The sequence below is a fragment of the Perca flavescens genome, chromosome 1 (genome assembly GCF_004354835.1).
Source record: "Perca flavescens isolate YP-PL-M2 chromosome 1, PFLA_1.0, whole genome shotgun sequence".
NCBI lineage: Eukaryota > Metazoa > Chordata > Actinopteri > Perciformes > Percidae > Perca > Perca flavescens.
The window spans coordinates 3915716-3935759 of NC_041331.1; the positions used below are offsets into that span (position 1 = coordinate 3915716).

The window sequence follows — 20044 nt, forward strand, 5'->3', positions numbered from 1 at the left end:
TATAATATAAAAAATACTACTTGACATATTACTTTAAAAAAAAGAAGACAACTTATCGAATAGATAATTGTGCTACTAACAGCCACTTGTTGGTAATAAGCAGGTATGTAGATTTGTAGATTGTTGTTACCACCTAGTGCTGCAGGCAATTTGGGCCCATCAATCATCTATGACGGTTTTATCAAATCCACCACATACGCAATGCAAAAATAACACTCTCTCTTCCTATCCTCTTCCTCTAGATGTCAATGACAACGTCCCATTTTTCACTTCCTCTATCTACGAGGCCTCGGTCACTGAAGGCGCAGAATCTGGAACTTTGGTTTTCCAGGTTTTAGCCAATGACCTCGACTTGGGTCTCAATGGCAAGGTGAAAACACACACACACACACGCACACGCACACACACGCATGCACACGCACGCACACGCTGTGGTAAAAGTGGTAATGTTGCTTTTGCATAGTCAGTTGAAAGTTCCTTTTGAATACATGCACTCAATAATTTTTTTTTGTCTGACTCCTTTTTGATGATTTAAAATGTATTCTTTCTCGCTGTGTAAATAAGCCGTTTGACAGTGTTTTAGCACCTTTTCCTAAAAATGTGTCTTAATGCAGAGCTTTTTTTTCATGGAATGATCTCCCAAGTAGCATACATTTTATCAAAGGAAAGGCAAGTTTTAAAAACGAAAGTTAAATCTCACCTTTATTTAAAATGTTTATCTAGAGGTTTTGTATCTTATTTTCTTTTGTTGTAATACATATTTGTTCTCCTTCTTTGTCCTTGTGAGCTAGCTCAATGTTAATTCTAAAAAAAAAAATTTCTAATTCTTTGTCATGTTGTGTAATATAGTGTCATGTAGTGCTGTTTTTTAGATAATTTTTTTTCCTTGGGTTTTCTTGGTTGTTTCCTTGTTATTTTGTTTTATACTTGTTAGAGTTTGTTCTGTTTCTTTTCTTTTCCGTTATGTGTCATGAAATGTTTGAATATTGTCTGATTTAATGTTTTTTTTGACCCCAGGAAGGCTAGCTGGTCACCTATAATGGGGATCCTTATAAAAACCAAACTAAACTAAAACCTGACCCTCTATATCTATTTTTGTCTGCCTCAACCCCCCCTCCCCCCACCACCCAGATCTCCTACTCCCTGCTAGAGGATCGCAGTGGGGATCACCAGTATTTCCGTATTGACCCAGAGCTGGGATTTATCTACTCCCAGACTGTGTTTGACCGTGAGACCAAAAGCTCCTACCTGTTGGAGGTTCAGTCTGTGGATGGCTGGGAATCGGCACGGCCTGGCAAACATGGACAGCCCAACTCTGGTGAGTGAGGCTGACACTGCAACAACCTGCGACTGAATTGATTGTTAAGTTCTGGTTGCTGAGGTGTTGTTTGTCCAGCATTGTTATGTCTCCTTTACCTTGCACGGCAGTTGGATTCTCGCGACATCATGAGATCATGCCAGAATCGTGGGATCACATGTCAGGCGAAAATCATCTTGTCAGGCCAAAAAAGTAACACAGACAGACGGTGCGTTCACTTGAAACATTCAGCCTTGTGGTGCATTTTAAGTTAAATACCCTTTTCGCATCTGGTGCTTGTTTTTACCAGCAATTTATTGGTGAAATAAGTCATTGTTATAAGTTATTGTTATTACATTATTAATCAATCATTTAATTTTGACCATATGGCCTTAGTAATAAACAAGCCGTTCTTTAATGTCACCAACTATTGTTTTGTGCTCCTTTTTTATATTTTATATTATATACATTATGAATATATTATATATATTTCGGTTCAGGCAGCGTTTAGACACCGGCGCCGTTTTAAAAGTATTGATTTAGCACTGGTATCGGAAAAAACCCAAACAATACCCAACCCTACACATAATATAAAACTGCTGCCTTGGTTAAAAAAACAATGCAACTGATCTGAGCTGGTGTTCTGTCTATAATGGAGTGGAATGGAAATTGCAAAGTGACCCCAAACTTTTGACCAGTAGTGTATGTGGACACAAACCCATATGTGATGTGTTGAACATCTTATTAAACGGCTGCTGTCACAGCCCCCACTCGTCTCTCAAGGCTTTCCACCTGATTCAGGAACCTGTCTTCAGGGATTTGCTCCCATTCAGGAGTGTTAGTGAGGTTGGCCACTGATGTTAGGGGATAAAGCCTGGCTCGAAGTCGGCATTGCGCTTCACTCCAAAAGTGGATGGGGTTTAGGTCAGGGTCCTACCACGCACGCACGCACAGACGAACGCACTCACACATACAAACTCACACAACTGCCTGGACCATTTTTCACCTGACACCCAACAGTTGGCACTGTGCATTCAGGCAGGATGTGCCTTCATGTTCGCCTGACCTAATTATGTCAAACCCTGCTTTCCAAGTAGTGAATCATCATTCATCCTGCAGACTAGACATTTGTGGTGCTCCAGCACGCCGTGCTTTACACCTGTCCAACCAAGGCTTGGCTTTGCGTATGGTCATTGGTCATTTTTTTTTGTTTATTTTTAGCCCAGAAAACGCATCCAAAACAAGTTCACAAGTTTGGCACTCAGTGGCTTATTTAGATAGGCCTATATTACTTTCATTGAAAGTCACTACAATGAAGACTACATTATTTTGGCCATGTGTGAAACTATGGATATTGTATAAGAATGAGTGCATGTGTTTCTATGTGTGGCTGGCTGTGTGTGGTGTAATTGGCCGTTTGGATGAATCTTCTGCAAATATGAGCTACTGTATGAGAGGTTCTTGTGCATACTATGAAATAGAATCCTGCGGGGACCACTGCATATGGTGATCTTTGGCTTGTGTGCCACTGCAAGGAAATCAGTCCATTTCTTTGAGCTTGTGTGGCCTACCGCTTCACTGCTGAACTGTCATTGCTCCTAAGCTGGACAGGGAAGACATTTGACAGACGGACTTATTGGAAATATTATTTCCTTTGACATTGCCACATTAAAAGTCACTGAGCTCCTTAGTATAACATATTCTACTGCAAATGTTGATGCATTCAGATTGCATAGCTGCATGCTTGATGTTCTGAACCCACTAATTGGAAGGGCTGTCCACACACTTTTCTATCATAATATGTCATTAGATACTGCAGTCACTTAACTAAAGACTTTTTTTTACCCAGCAGTTGAAGCAATTAGAATGGAACATACTTTACTGTCATTGCACAAGCTTGCGTACAACGAGATTTGCTGTGCCGTACCTGAATATAGGGCTGGGCGATATGGACCAAAAGTCATATCCCGATATATTTTGGCTGAATATCGATATACAATATATATCCCGATATTTTTTTCCGCAAAGTGAGAGCAGTTCAGTCAAAGCCAAATATGACATGTCACAAGTAGTTTCATAGAAACCGGCTATTTCAGTGAACAGTTGCAAAATCAAATGAATAAATAATAAACAGGTTATATATATCTATACAAAATATCTTCACACTTCATCATCAGTAATGTGGATATAATGACTAAGTGGGTAAAGGCAAATTATAGAACAGTCTGATAAGTTCAGAAAATGACATCACTTTACTGTAATGCAGCCTTTAAAACCAGGAAAAGACACTTATGTCATATCACGATATTACGATATCCAAAATCTAAGACGATATCTAGTCTCATCTCACGATATCGATATAATATCGATATATCGCCCAGCCCTACCTGAATATAAAAGTAATAAATACACAAATAAATACTCTGACATACACTCCTAACATACACTCGTATCCCAATAAATAAATATATGAACAAGGATTTCAAAAGCATGGAAACAGTATTGCACGGGTTGTATCATTGCACATCTTCTTCATGACACCCAGGTGGTGAGATGTTTGATTTTGTTCGGTTCAGTGATGAGTCTTGGATTAAAAACTGTCCTTCAGTCTGGAGGTTGGAGCTTTGATCGCTCTGCTGCGCCTTCCAGAGGGTAACAGACAGAACAGGGGATGACAGGGCTGGGTCGCATCTGCCAGGATGTTGTTAGCTCTGCAGAGGCAGCGGGTCCTGAAGGTGTCCTCCAGAGAGGGCAGGGGGATTCCAATGATTCTTGCCGCAGTTTCTATGACTCTCTGTAGACATTTTTTTTTTTTCGATCAGCCTCTGTACAATCACCATATCAGGCAGTCAGACGGTATGTTAAAAACGCTTTCAATGGAGCAGTGATGAAAGGCTCTGAGCCGTTCTGCAGACAGTGTGTTCTTTGCCAGTGTCTGTAAGAAGTAGGGCTGCTGTTGAGCCTTTTTAACCAGGGCAGAAGAGTTGATTGTCCATGTGGAGGTCCTCACTGATGTGAGTCCCCAGAAACTTAAAGCTGGCGACCCTCTCCACTTCCTCTCTCCCTGACTGTGTCTCCTGAAGTCACTGAGTTTGTTTGTCTTTTTAATGTTCAGTGTGTGGTTATGGTCCGTGCACCACTCTGTCACCCTGTCAATTTCCTCCCTGTATTGTGTTTCATTGTGGTTTGAAATCAGTCCCACCACTGTTGTATCAATTGCATAACGTATGTAAACAAAGATCACCACCCAGCTCAAAAGTTGTCCGATTGTTTTTTTTTATTAACTACGTGATGTTTTTCTGGGACATGATCTCTGCAGTTCATTTTGAACAAGTTAATTATACTGTTTATTGAATTAGTAGATATCATGTAAAAATGCAAACAGATGATTAATTGCAGAAATGATTTAGAGTCTGTTGATATTAGAGTTGTAATAGTATATATAGTGGCGGCAATTGCTGTTACACTGACTGAAAATGAGGACACGCACAAAGAGGGAGAGAGCTGTAGACAGCTGCTCTGTAGACTTCAATTAAGGCTCCAAATATTCATTGAAGGCAGCAATAACCTCTGTTTTCCTCTTTCTGTCCCTTCCCACATCTGCTCATCTCTCCATACTGAATGACCAAAGGCCATTTTTCTCATCTAGTCTCTCTCTCCCTCTCTCTCTTTCTCTCTCTCCCTCCCTCCCTCTCTCGCTCTCTTTCTCTCTCTTTCTTGCTCCCTCTCTTCCCCCATCTTTCCATTTCTCTCTCATTTGCTGCCAGATGAAATGCATACATGCTCAGTAGAATAGAGAGACACAGAGAAATGAACAGATGTTGAGGCAGATGGGTGGATGGACAGAAGTGTTGAAAAAACAGCAAGACACACCAGGATATATCTTTAATACATTTGATTAGGGCTGCAACTAACGATTATTTTCATAGTCGAATAATCTGTTGATTTTTTTTTTTCTCGATTAATCAATTACTTGTCTGGTTCAGACCAGTCAGAAAATGGTGAAAAATGTTGGATCAGTGTTTCCAAAAAAGCCCAAGATGACATCCTCAAATGTCTTGTTTTGTCCACAACTCAACGATATTGAGTTTACTGTCACAGAGGAGAGAAGAAACTAGAACATATTCACATTTAAGAAACTAGAAACAGAGAATGTTTACTTTTGTCTTAAAAAATTACTCAAACCGACTAATTGATTGTCAAAATAGCTGGTGATTAATTTAAGAATTGACAACTAAACGATTTAATCGTTGCAGCTCTACATCTGATTATAGATTCTTAACAGGTCCTAGGTTTGGCTCACTGTGACATTTGTGTTAAATGTTTTGTGTGTTAATATAAAAGTTAAATATTAAGCTATGGGAGTTATTTTATTTGATCTTTTCTGTGTTATTACGATGATGAAGGAGGGGTGACAGGCAAATTAACAGATATTTAACACAGATTAACACATCAAAACACTCAGCAAGTAGTAATAATGATAAACTTCATTCATATACCATCACTTTTTTAAAACAATGTTATAAAGTGCTGCACAACAAGATGAAATACAACAAATTAAATATTAAAATACAATAGTAATAAATAAAATGAAAATAAGAGTACATATAATTGCAATTGTTGTCAATCTCTGATACGATTTCCACAGGGAAATCATTTCACTGTGGCTTAACTGAATTTTACTCTTCAATCGCTTAAACCTGTAACAAAAAAAATCCCACCACATTTTGAACAGCTGCTGTCCTTAAAACTTTTACTCTGAAGCAAACCTTAAAAATACAGAAATTAAAAACACGATTTATAAAAGCATGGCAACATACCAGGGTGGCATGTTGTGTTTCTCATTAAAAAGAAGGCAGAATACCAAAACGATCCCCTCAATCGCTGATGAAATGGGGGATTTATTTTTTTTTTTTTTTTTTACATCTAAAGATCATTAATAATTCTTTTTAAAATGGCAGAATTTATATAAATCTGATTTATCCCCCGACGCTCCTCAAATCAAAGGCTGTTCTTTCCCCTCCTATTCAGCTTCCTTTTGTTAAAGTTGATCAAATTCAGCTCTCATAGCTCTGATCGAGTAAGGAATACTTTTGACTATTAAATGATTGCAGTCTGAAAATCTTTTCTGGATACTTGTGACCTTTTTTAGGCATCTATTGACAGGAAAGCTAAATAAATGAAAGGGGAGATAGAAGGTAAAATGACATGCAGCAAAGGGCCGCAGGTCAGAGTTGAACCCGGGCCTGCTGCGTCGAGGGGTAAACCTCTATATATGGGCGCCCGCTCCACCAACTGAGCTATCCGGGCGCCCGGAGGCTCATGTTCCTAAGGTTGGGAAGTTGTTGGACGCTACAAAGAAGAAGAAGTGTTGTATTTTATTGCTCAGAGTGTTTAAACCTCACGTTTATAGCTGTTTCCAGTACAACGAAGAGCAAAGGAAACATATCAGGTGAGCCATGTGTTATGACCGGGAACTCATTTTTCCATTTAGTCCACATTATATATTATATACCACATAAATGCATCACAATTGCCCACTGTTAACGAAAGTGAAAAAATAGTTTGTGTATGATTTGGATCCACTCCAAAATGAAATGGGTTCCTTCTTGGCCCGTGCTACACCCTTCAACCACGTTTTTATGAAAATTGGGCCAGTAGCTTTTCTGTAATCCAGACAAACAAACTAACAAACATGACCTCCTTGGTGGAGGTAACAATTAGGACATCATGTCCTTGCTTTTAGTGCCAGCCCTTCTCATTGTCATTACTTCTTAGGCCATTCATCATATTTTACAATATATTTCTATTTGGATTGATTGAAGCCAACTTGAAAATGTATTTGTGTACTTAACTACTATACATACTTCTGTGTATTGTTCATTAAAGTTCCAACTGTAAGGGGAACTTCACAGAAATAATACTAAGGGTACTATAGGTTTTCGTTAATCCAGTCAACAATGGTTGTAAGCATAATGTTCACATGATTTCACTGGATGAATTTCAGCATGTCAAATTTGGCTCAGGTGAAAAATACCTATGGTAGGATAGAATTTTGAAACCTTTGCTGCGGTTCTCTCCAAGAGATTTCAACCAGATAATTAATAGTTGTATGAAGCAGGGCAGCCAGCTTTCATCACTTTTATTACTATGAGACAGTATTCATTGAGTGCTCACCTGCATTTAAGGTGGCTTCGGTTATGTGAGGATACTTCACCTGTGGCTCCATACTGAACTGAAGCTTCATATTTGAAGTACCTTCTTAACTATCTTTTTCAAAAACATAACTTTAACCGAGGTGAATTCTATCTCCCCTCCCAAAAAATATGTTTTCACCTCAGGATCAACTCAGGAATCAATGGGCTACTTTGTTTAAAATATCTACAAATCTGTGCATATGCTTTCGACTGTAATAAACAAAACATAACAGTGTTAACATTATGCTATATATATATATAGCATATATATAGCATAACAGTGTTAACATTATGAAATAAATAAATAAAATAAAATAAATTCTATCCTACCATACAGTGGGGGAAATAAGTATTTGACCCCTTGCTGATTTTGCAGGTTTGCCCACTTACAAAGAATGCAAAAATCTACAATTGTAATCATATGTACATTCTAACAGTGAAAGACAGAATCCCAAAGAAAATTCCAGAAAATCACATCATATGAATTTATTAAAATTGATAACCATCAGATGAGGAAAAACAAGTATTTGACCCCCTGGACAAACAGCAAGTATTCTGGCTCCTACAAGCCAGTTAGTCGTTCTTTAAGACACAGCCCCAATCTGAACCAATTATCTACATCAAATACACTTGCCTCACCTCGTTACCTGTATAAAAGACACCTGTCAACACCCAAACAACCAGCATCCAACATCACCACCATGGGCAAGACCAAAGAGCTTTCTACGGACATCAGGGACAAGATTGTTGATCTGCACAAGGCTGGGATGGGCTACAAGAGAATCGGAAAGCAACTTGAGAGAAAAGATCAACTGTCGGTGCAGTTATCAGGAAATGGAGGAAGCACCACACCACCGCCAACCTCCCTCGGTCTGGGCCTCCACACAAGATCTTGCCTCGTGGGGTGTCCCTGATCATGCGAACGGTGAGGAATCATCCCAAAACCACAAGGGGAACTGATGAATCAACTGAAGGCAGCTGGGACCACAGTTACAAAAGAAACGGTTGGTAACACACTACGCCGTCATGGATTGAAATCCTGCAGCGCACGCAAGGTCCCCTGCTCAAGAAGAAACATGTACAGGCCCGCATGAAGTTCGCCATTCACCACCTGGATGACTCAGAAGAGGCTTGGAAGAAGGTGATGTGGTCAGATGAGACCAAAATAGAACTTTTTGGCCTCAACTCAACTCGTCGTGTTTGGAGGGCAAAGAACACAGAGTACAACCCAAAGAACACCATCCCCACCGTCAAGCATGGTGGTGGCAACATCATGCTTTGGGGGTGCTTTTCAGCCAAGGGGACGGGACAACTCCATCGTATTGAGGGGAGGATGGACGGGGCCATGTATCGTGGAATTCTGGACCGACATCTCCTTCCCTCAGTGAGAGAGCTGAAGATGGGTCGAGGATGGGTGTTTCAGCACGACAACGACTGGCTGAAGAAGAAGCACATCAAGGTTCTGGAGTGGCCTAGCCAGTCTCCAGACCTGAATCCGATTGAAAATCTTTGGAGGGAGCTTAAAATTCAAGTTGCCAGGCGACAACCTCGGAACCTGAATGATTTGGAGGCTGTCTGCAGGGAGGAGTGGGCCAACATCCCTGCCGAAATGTGCACAAACCTTGTCACCAACTATAAAAACCGTTTGACATCTGTGCTGGCCAATAATGGCTTTTCTACAAAATATTAACATGCTGTTTGTCCAGGGGGTCAAATACTTGTTTTTCCTCATCAGATGGTTATCAATTTTAATAAATTCATATGATGTGATTTTCTGGAATTTTCTTTGGGATTCTGTCTTTCACTGTTAGAATGTACATATGATTAAAATTGTAGATTTTTGCATTCTTTATAAGTGGGCAAACCTGCAAAATCAGCAAGGGGTCAAATACTTATTTCCCCCACTGTAGGTATTTTTCACCTGAGCCAAATTTGATATATATATATATATATATATATATATATATATATATATATATATATATATATATGTGTATATGTATGTGTATATATGTATGTATATATATATATATATATATATGTGTGTGTGTATGTATATATATATATATATATGTATGTATGTATGTATGTGTATGTATCTATATATATGTGTGTATATATATGTATGTATACATACACACACACACACACACATACACATACACACATATATATATATATATATATATGTGTGTGTATATATATATATGTGTGTGTATATATATATATATATATATATATATATATATATATATATATATATATATATGTATGTACAGTGGGGAAAATAAGTATTTGACCCCTTGCTGATTTTGCAGGTTTGCCCACTTACAAAGAATGCAAAAATCTACAATTTTAATCATATGTACATTCTAACAGTGAAAGACAGAATCCCAAAGAAAATTCCAGAAAATCACATCATATGACTTTATTAAAATTGATAACCATCTGATGAGGAAAAACAAGTATTTGACCCCCTGGACAAACAGCATGTTAATATTTTGTAGAAAAGCCATTATTGGCCAGCACAGATGTCAAACGGTTTTTATAGTTGGTGACAAGGTTTGTGCACATTTCGGCAGGGATGTTGGCCCCTCCTCCCTGCAGACAGCCTCCAAATCATTCAGGTTCCGAGGTTGTCGCCTGGCAACTCGAATTTTAAGCTCCCTCCAAAGATTTTAATCGGATTCAGGTCTGGAGACTGGCTAGGCCACTCCAGAACCTTGATGTGCTTCTTCTTCAGCCACTCTTTTGTTGCTTTGGCGGTGTGCTTAGGGTCGTTGTCGTGCTGAAACACCCATCCTCAACCCATCTTCAGCTCTCTCACTGAGGGAAGGAGATGTCGGTCCAGAATTCCACGATACATGGCCCCGTCCATCCTCCCCTCAATACGATGGAGTTGTCCCGTCCCCTTGGTTGAAAAGCACCCCAAAGCATGATGTTGCCACCACCATGCTTGACGGTGGGGATGGTGTTCTTTGGGTTGTACTCGGTGTTTTTTGCCCTCCAAACACGACGAGTTGAGTTGAGGCAAAAAGTTCTATTTTGGTCTCATCTGACCACATCACCTTCTTCCAGGCCTCTTCTGAGTCGTCCAGGTGGTGAATGGCGAACTTCATGCGGGCCTGTACATGTTTCTTCTTGAGCAGGGGGACCTTGCGCGGCGCTGCAGGATTTCAATCCATGACGGCGTAGTGTGTTACCAACCGTTTCTTTTGTAACTGTGGTCCCAGCTGCCTTCAGTTGATTCATCAGTTACCCCTTGTGGTTTTGGGATGATTCCTCACCGTTCGCATGATCAGGGACACCCCACGAGGCAAGATCTTGTGTGGAGGCCCAGACCGAGGGAGGTTGGCGGTGGTGTGGTGCTTCTTCCATTTCCTGATAACTGCACCGACAGTTGATCTTTTTCTCCAAGTTGCTTTTCCGATTCTCTTGTAGCCCATCCCAGCCTTGTGCAGATCAACAATCTTGTCCCTGATGTCCCAGAGAAAGCTCTTTGGTCTTGCCCATGGTGGTGATGTTGGATGCTGGTTGTTTGGGTGTTGACAGGTGTCTTTTATACAGGTAACGAGGTGAGGCAGGTGTATTTGATGTAGATAATTGGTTCGGATTGGGGCTGTGTCTTAAAGAAAGACTAACTGGCTTGTAGGAGCCAGAATACTTGCTGTTTGTCCAGGGGGTCAAATACTTGTTTTTCCTCATCAGATGGTTATCAATTTTAATAAATTCATATGATGTGATTTTCTGGAATTTTCTTTGGGATTCTGTCTTTCACTGTTAGAATGTACATATGATTACAATTGTAGATTTTTGCATTCTTTGTAAGTGGGCAAACCTGCAAAATCAGCAAGGGGTCAAATACTTATTTCCCCCACTGTATGTGTTTTCTGCTGGTTGCAAACTAGTCAGTCCCATTTGTATATTCCTCAAACATGATATCCTAACCCCACCACATGCAAACTCCTCTGATGCATCAGTGTTGGTTGTTGGTTGTCTGTCTTCAAAAGAAAAAGTCACAAAAATGGCTTTAAACTCATGAATTTAACAACAACTAGCCTATTTTCAGTGCTGACACCTGAGGTAAAGTGTGTCACTCCCCTGTCCCCCCATGTCTCTCCCTGTCCTCCCTCGTCCCTCCCTGTCCTCCACGCACCCCTCCCTGTCCTCCCCGCGTCCCTCCCTGTCCTCCCTCGTCCCTCCCTGTCCTCCCTCGTCCCTCCCTGTCTTCCCTTGTCCCTCCCTGTGCTCCCGTGTCCCTCCCTGTGCTCCCGTGTCCCTCCCTGTCCTCCCGTCTCCCTCCCTGTGCTCCCGTGTCCCTCCCTGTCCTCCCGTGTCCCTCCCTGTGCTCCCGTGTACCTCCTGTCCTCCCTCGTCCCTCCCTGTCCTCCCCGCGTCTCTCCCGCGCCTCTCCCCGTCCATTTTCTGGCAGCAAAGGAGCAATTCTGGAAGTGGAACGTCGTTAAAGACTATGTGAACATAGCTTGTGTCAACATTAAATTCAACATTAATTACTCAAAAGCCACAAGGCTTATGTCTCATCTGACAAAACTATTCAAAGAAAAAGAAAAGAAGACGTACAAGAGGGAAGGTGTGATAATATTCGCTGCATTTGACTTTGCACATCTACACATACTGACATACACGTGGCATGCCAAGCACAAAGTTGCAAATTAGTGACAGCAAAATCGTGTTACGAAAATAACCTTGATGAAACCTGATTTCACAGGCAATTAACAAGCTCTCCTGCTACTTACGAGCTAGTATGTGGGGTGGGGCTGGGGGGGGAGGGTTTACACATACATGTCTGTGGAAGTGTGAAAACATGGATGAGTGGGCAGCGTTAGCAGAAGAGAGGGAGGATTAGGGGATGGCTGCTACATCTGCTTATCCACTTCCTGTGTTCTTCCTCCATCGCTCCGTTCTATCCGACAGATTCTGAACATCTGCAAAGCCCTGGCATCTGCGTCTTGTTTAGTCATAGCTGCTATCTGTGCCATGAACTGTATACCATCTCTTCCACCCTGGCTTAAATAATGTATCTCATCTTGGAGCGTGTATTGGAAATTGCGCTCGTTTTGATTCAGATATCAAAGGAAGCTTAGTATGTTAGTTTGCTTAACTATGAAACCTTACACTCATGCCCCCAGGGTGCTTTGTACTCTGCTTCAACTTGCGGTTGAATGGTGAAGGAAACAGAAACAGCCAGATTATAGGTAAAATAGACAGAAATAGTGGAGATGGGTGACAGATGTAATAGAAAAGTGATACTCACCGGTGGATAGAAGAAAAGCAAATTGGATGTTATTTTTGTTTTCTGTGCATGAAGAATCTACTTTCCTATCGTCGCGCGCGCAAGAGAAAAGTGACTACACAGTTGCTATCCAAAGAGAGATAGACAGATGTTCATGTTGACAGAATAAGAACAACCTCATGTTTACAATTGCCTTTCTCCTCTTTCTCTCTCTCTCTTTCACTCTTTCAAATCTTTTTATTTTCAGACACTGCATATGTTCGTGTTTTTATCAGTGACGTGAACGATAACAAGCCAGCATTTGCACAGGCGTCCTATGAAGTTGATGTGGATGAGGATGCTGACGTAGGCTTCGCTATCCTCACTGTCGGTGCCAACGATGGGGACGAAGGTGGGTGGCATGGATAACTGTGTGTGTGTGTGTGTGTGTGTGTGTGTGTGTGTGTGTGTGTGTGTGTGGCACAAACCGAATGACACTTACTAAAAGAAGCGTTATGTCATGAACGTTTATGACTTGTTTATAATGTTTATGACACATTCACTCTTGTGCAGATACCTTCAAGTAAAGTGTAACCAAATCTTTTTACTTGGCACTTAAAAACATGTTGTGAAGTCATATAAACTGCAGCAATATGTGAGTTTAAATCAGCCACTTTAGAAGAACCCATTCAATATAACCTTCCGATGTGAGGTAAAGAAAGAACCTCTCAAGAAAGCTGAAATGTGTACTTAAACCATTTAGGTCTTTTTTCACTTTGGTCAAACAGTTCTTACAGTTAAAATGTTGTCGAATGCAGCTTGTACATGGCCTTGAAATATTCTCACACAGCTGGTGTTGTTTTCTTTTCATTGTCAATGGCAAACTGGCAACATTATAAAATTATTCAAAGTTTGAGAATGTGGTGCTCAACCTGTTAGTCATTCCATTCACTTGAAGTTCATTGTTGGACATGCTTCCACATGGCTGCACTTCATATAGAACTACAGTTTCATGAACTATAATCTCTTATTTTAAGGGTGCATTCGCTACGCCTGTGGTCTAACAGTCCATTCAGTTAGTTTTTTTTCTGAATAGAGTTATGCACAACACAACTAAAATCTAAAACATTGACATAATGTAGAATTTAGTAAATAAGGTATTTTTCCATTTAGACTTGCTGCACACCCTTTATTAGTTACATAGGGGCTAACTGGTTGGCCTTTCCAGTGCGCCTGCCTTTAATAAAGCACTAATTACGAGGCCTTGTTAGGATTTGAGAGCTGGCCAAGATCCTGACAAAGATAACGGTTTGTGGTGGAACCTGGCGAGACACTCGGCTGTCATGGCCAGAGGCAAATGTCAGCTCATGACAGAAAAGACAAGACCATTATTACTCTAGGGAATGAAAAGAGTCTCTCCAAGCCTTGCACTACACCGCACTATCAAAAGGCATCTAGTAACTGTGGTAGAACTGTGATCGGAACAAAAGACCTGGTAGTTGTATATCCACAAGTCTCATTGTAAGTGACTGGGGCTTGCGTAACAGAGGGGTGGCAGCAACAGACATCAAGATACAGTGTGTGTAAAAGGCCAAAAGAAAATGTTCTAACTATAAACAGCTTGAAGTCGTTATTGCTAATGGCTCATGTTGAAAATTGTATTCAAGGGACCAAGCTGGAAACACCACTGCTGGGATTGAGGCCCCTGTGGTGGTGGAGGACGAGTGCTTTTTCTACCATCCAGGTGCTTTAGTCGGTGTGCTGCCTAAACAGACTTTATTAACTGCACCTTTAGTTCAGGCTGAATTGGTACAAATGTTTACCTTCCACTATCAGACACTACTTTGTACCTTTTTAAGTTAGATCAAATGGAGGACATCTGGGGCCCATTTTATGCCTGTTATGGTGCATCTGTGAAATTTTTACTTCCTCTGTGTAAACCAAGAGAGAGAAACTGAAAGTCAGTGTTGGATTGATGGGCTACACACACTATGAGCTGTCATCATGGTTCAAGCGAATTGAATTTCACCCGGTAGCCTGGGAATGGTGTTCACGTATTCACTGCTGCTAGTGTTTCTAAAAGTCCAAACAAATTCTGCCTGTAAGCATGTTGTTGAGACTCCGGTCTGAATGCGAGAACCAATCAACATTCACACTTGTAAAGGTCTAATTATCTCTCATTTCTGGACAGATAATCTTTAAATTTCAGCTCACCTCCCTCTACCACTGATTGACATAACTAAGTAGTAATACTCAGTGGCGAGGCCAGCACATGGACATTTTTACAATTGCTTCTCGAAACCCAGTGTGTGTCTGGCCTCTGTGTCGCTGCTATACACGCACGCAGAGCCACTGGTAATGTGTCCATTGTGAAGTGGATCAATTTGTCTTGGAAATACAGAAGCAGAAAAAAAGTGCTCAAAGTAAATAAGATGGAGAGAGAAGGATGTATTTTGTACGTGAAGATGAAGAGAATGAGGGAGGGAGGAGGGAGAGAGGTTCAGGATATCGCTCATATATATATATTATCTGATGTATTTATCATAGCAGAGCGCAGAGGCCCGCTGTGTGCACCTCACACATTGCTGTGATAAATCACTCAACAGCTACACAGGATCAATATCATGAGAGGACAACTATATGCTTACTTAGTTGTATGAGCGTAAGAAACCTGCTGGAGTCCAGAATAGGGTTAGTACCACTAACTAGTGATGAGGAAGCACTGATGTATGTGTGTGTGTATAGAGGGTTAAGTTGATGGAGGATGACAAGGAAGAGAAGATGGGAGAATGGATTTTACACAGCTGCCCATAATGTTTCCCCATGTTTTTATGTGACTGATGGGAAAGTTTTTTTGAAATTAGTCCGTTCGACGGCAGCGAAAGAAGCTGCAATGTGACATTATTGGGCAATTGCGCACCTTCAATTTGCGTCCAATAAAAAAGTGCTGTTTTTGCCACTGACACTATTATTATATGTGTCGGACAACATTATGGAAAGGATCCCTACACAGGTTGACATTTTTGTTAAAGAGTAAGGTTGTTTTGTTTAACATGAAACAGCCCCAAAATCGCTATATTAATTTTAACAACATGAAACACACTTCATTTTGTTAACTTTAGTCACTTAAACTAGCCTTGTCCCACCAGACTTTGGTCCATTTCATGTACAGAGAGTCTGGCCACTCTCCATTGACAAGTGTTAACTTCCTTGGAGGCGGGTACTCTGTTGAAGTTTAAAACTATTGCATCTGCCCAGAGCCACTCTGGATCTGTCATAACCAATCGCTAACGTTTGGTCGTGACGTATGTCATGCACATGTGCAACAAGAGGGGAGACCGACTATCTGCTTACATTTAGCATTAGCATCGCTAGCGTTAGCCTTAGCGTTAGCCTTAGCGTTAGCCTTAGCCAACTCCTTCACCACCAACGGAGCGAGCTGGGAAATCTAACTTTTCCCGCACCCCGCGGGGAAGAGGGCCACAACATCATGACCACCAACACAACTCAGCCAAGATTGGTCTCTTTCGGGCTTTAACTTCTGGATATTCGGCAGCGTTGCCACAACGGACCGAATGGCTTCGCTTGCATCTTTCTTGCGCACGTCCTCAACGTCATTGTTCTCAGCCACTCCCTCTGTTCGCTGATTGGACCGGCAAAAATTTGGCCGAAAAAAAAAACAAGAATATACCGCAAGCCCAGACGACTGAGTACTGAAGGGAAATGAAAATTGAGCGGAAGTACGTAGGAGGGCGGAGCCAAGCTACACTTAAACACCAATGCATGGGAAAATAGGGTCCAGGTTGAAAAACACCAGAATTACCCTATCAAATTAAACTCACAGGAGTTTCAATGGTTTTGTCCCAAAGAGGTCCACTTCAGTTTCAGCATGTTCCACTTAACAGCTGTTGATCAGTTTGCTCAGTCTATTCCAATCAGTCCTCACTTTGGAAATGAACCATTATATATGCACAACTTGGCCTTCATTTTTTTATTTGATGAAATGTTATTTAAATGTGCAGTAAAAACTGGAAGAAGTCCTCTTGGCCTGTCCTTTGGGAACCACTACTCTAAAGGCCAGTTTAAAATCGATTGCATCTTTGTGTTTCGTAGCTCTCCAGCATACAATTATAAATCAGTGAAAGCAAGCATTACTGTACATTGTTTATGTTGGCTGTAAGAAGGCTGTTCCTTGAGCTTAGCTATGCTGCACATGCACATGTCATAACACAGCAACACGTTTAATCCACGTCAGTAGCATAGTGACAGTAACCTCTCCTTCTTAGGCAGTGGTCTGTTGGTTTCAGGTTTTCTGCGTGTGTGTGTTTGTGTATGTGTGTGTGTGTGTGTGTGTGTGTGTGTGTGTGTGTGTGTGTGTGTGCGTGCATGTGTGTGTCTCTTTCACTCCCTGCCCTTTTGTCTGTATACTCCAGTTTCAGTAAAGTACAGTACCTCGGGAAATGGAAGGAGTTTTGAAAATTGGTACAACTGGGAAAAAAACATTAATTTTCTCTCCAATTTGTTTGTTTATTTTAACCGTTGTATTTCCCCTCTGAGCTGCTTCTTTGTCCTTTGGGTCTCAGCAGTTTTCTAAATACTTAAGAGAATGAGACAATTTGTAAAAACAGGGATGCAATTGCATATATCCCCTAATGTCTCATTTAAAATGCCAACAGACAGACGGCGGAAAATGATCTGGATTAGTGCATTCTCCTCTCTCCTTCTTTGACTTTCATCTTGCTAATAAGCTGTGCATCTCATCTCGTCTTCAGAGGTTTCTCCTTTCCATTTCATATTAACATGAGAGGTGGTAGATGCAATGGTGATTGAGATGCAGACCTTAGCTTTACCAGTAATTGCATTGAGGGGGAACATTCTGTTGATCAACATGTAATAGACTTTATTAAAGATGCTTTGCACAGTTTTAAAAAAAAAGACATTATTAAATGAGGTGGGGAGAGAACGTTCGAGATTAGGGGAGGGGGAACTTCACAGCAATATGATTTTAGATTGCTTGGAACAATGGGTTATTAATTATTCAATGGGAAATGACTACATACTGTTTGAGCATTCTTGTAATTTTACCGACATTTGAGAGACACTTTACTGCTTTAAGTCCTAGAATCTGATTCAATTCTAAGTTTACTTCTATAATGCCCTGCGGAACATCCTCGTTAAGGCTGATTCTGGCCCATATATTGTGCAGGAAACATATGAATGATGCTTATGGGAATCTCTGCATATCTTTGTGTCAATATTAACTCCATCAAATAGAATGATTTTGCATTCCTCTGCTTCAGTTTACTGTACCTATGGCTACTTGAACCTGCAATGGAAGATGCCAGATCAGAATCAGTTGTAATGGCCAAGTAAGATTGTAAACGCATACAGGGAATGTTAAGGGTGTAGCAGGGAAAGGCGGACCCAAAATGCAGAGAGCAAGCAGGCAGGCAGGAGTAAGTTGAAAACGAGGATTTAATGATGAAACACAAAAAGAAACCAAGGAAGTCCTGAGCGCAGCAGCAGGCAAAAACAACAATACCAAAAATGAAACTAAAGGAAATCCATGGAGCAAAAAAACCAGACACGAACTAACACCGGGAAACACGACAGGCACACACAGAAACATACAAACAATGATCTGACACCGGACAAGGGGAACACCAAGACTAAATACAGAGGGTAATGAGATAACACAAGACAGGTGACACAAGGGCTGGGAAACAGGTGAAACACATTAGACTGGGCAGAGTAATCAAAAAAGGCGGGAAAACACAAGACAGGAAGTAAAACCAACAAGACAAGACAAAAAACAAGACCGTCAAAATAAAACAGGAAACAGCGCACAAAACAGACTACCAAAATAAGACAACACACCAAAACCATAACAGGGAATTTGTTGCTCTAAACACAGAACAGTCGTACTGTGTACTGTGTACGTACTGTGTACAGTCGTACACAGAAATAGACATACGGCTAAAAAGAAGGACAACAAAGCTGAACAATGTAAACATTAACATTTGACTACGATGTACAGATATAGAAAAAAAGATCACTTTTAATATAAGAGTTCTTCAGGACTATTCAACACAAACTGACAGCAGCGTTTCTATCATAGAACACAGACACCCTATTCATCTTCAATTCTGAAGAGAGCTCAGTGTTGTTTCCTAGACAAGTATGGTAATCAAGATGAAAACTAAGTGTGTGCACACAGCCAAATGTTGCAATGTTTACATGCTTCAGCATCCAGGACCTTGTATGTATCCATTGTGAATGCCTTTGGTTATTTTCTGCTTCTTCATTAGGTCCATTAGCACTAGAACCACCATATTGCATGTTGTGATTAGAATATTTAAATGAATCCATCATTGTTATTGTTATGTTTCCCTCCTGCCCTGACTTTTTCTAAATACATATTCTGCAGAGTCTTATATTGTCATAATGATAGAATAATTGTTTATGAAACCAAATAAACGCCCCCACCCCCCACCCCCCTTTATTTGCCAGGAGCAGTGCCGATTAATGTTGGCACTCTCCTCCACAGCCGCATTTTCATGATGGCCGTACAGCGCAGTGTGAAAACGACTGGAACATAGAAACTCATTTGCACGCCAGTATTCACACACATGCACTTATAATCACACCTAGGTATGTAGGCCCACATTATTCATCCTGTCATATGTGTAAAATATCAGAAATGAAACTAATCACATTTCTTTCTCTGCGATAGCTTGAATAGATCTAAACTTTTAATTCAGTGGGTTGCTCAAGTTCTCTGGCTTTGAATCAATCTTACACCCTTAAAACACAATTTAAATGCCATTATTACCAGCTTTTTAATGGCTAAAAAGGCAGAATTGCTTGAAATTTAAATGGTAATTCATTTTCAGAACCTGCAGGCACAGCCATGGCAGCAGCATATGACATTTGGATAAAGTACTTATATCTAAGCCCACATTACCCAATAGGTGTTCATCCTAACTGTTATCAAACGGATTCATTGATTAATATAGGCTGATTGATTAATGTAGGCTTCTTAAAATAATTCATGATTTTAAAATATCTGCTATACAAGTAAACATGGTTGGTTTTAAATGGTGTGGTGACGTAAGTTATTATAACCCGACATTGTCTAAAATGTCAAGTCAAATGATCTTATTACGGATGTTTCTATTATGCAGTATGCGTTATTGTTTTCTGAAGGGACAACTATATCAAATGGACGTACATTCCTTTATTTTTGTTTCTAATTTTTGTGTTGCGAACATGTTCTATCTTGTCAGTGACACCACAGGGGAATTATTATCCTATCAA

The 20044-nt window shown here is 40.6% G+C and overlaps 1 protein-coding gene across 1 annotated transcript in view; it reads left to right on the top strand.

Annotated features, from left to right (window-relative positions):
- Positions 1–20044, top strand: part of si:ch211-186j3.6 (neural-cadherin) — a 256960-nt gene that overhangs the window by 106255 nt on the left and 130661 nt on the right. Inside the window, exons 14-16 of the mRNA XM_028580890.1 lie at positions 243–370; positions 1132–1318; positions 12996–13139. Of these exons, the coding sequence (XP_028436691.1) occupies positions 243–370; positions 1132–1318; positions 12996–13139 (459 nt within the window). The remainder of the gene's footprint in view (positions 1–242; positions 371–1131; positions 1319–12995; positions 13140–20044) is intronic.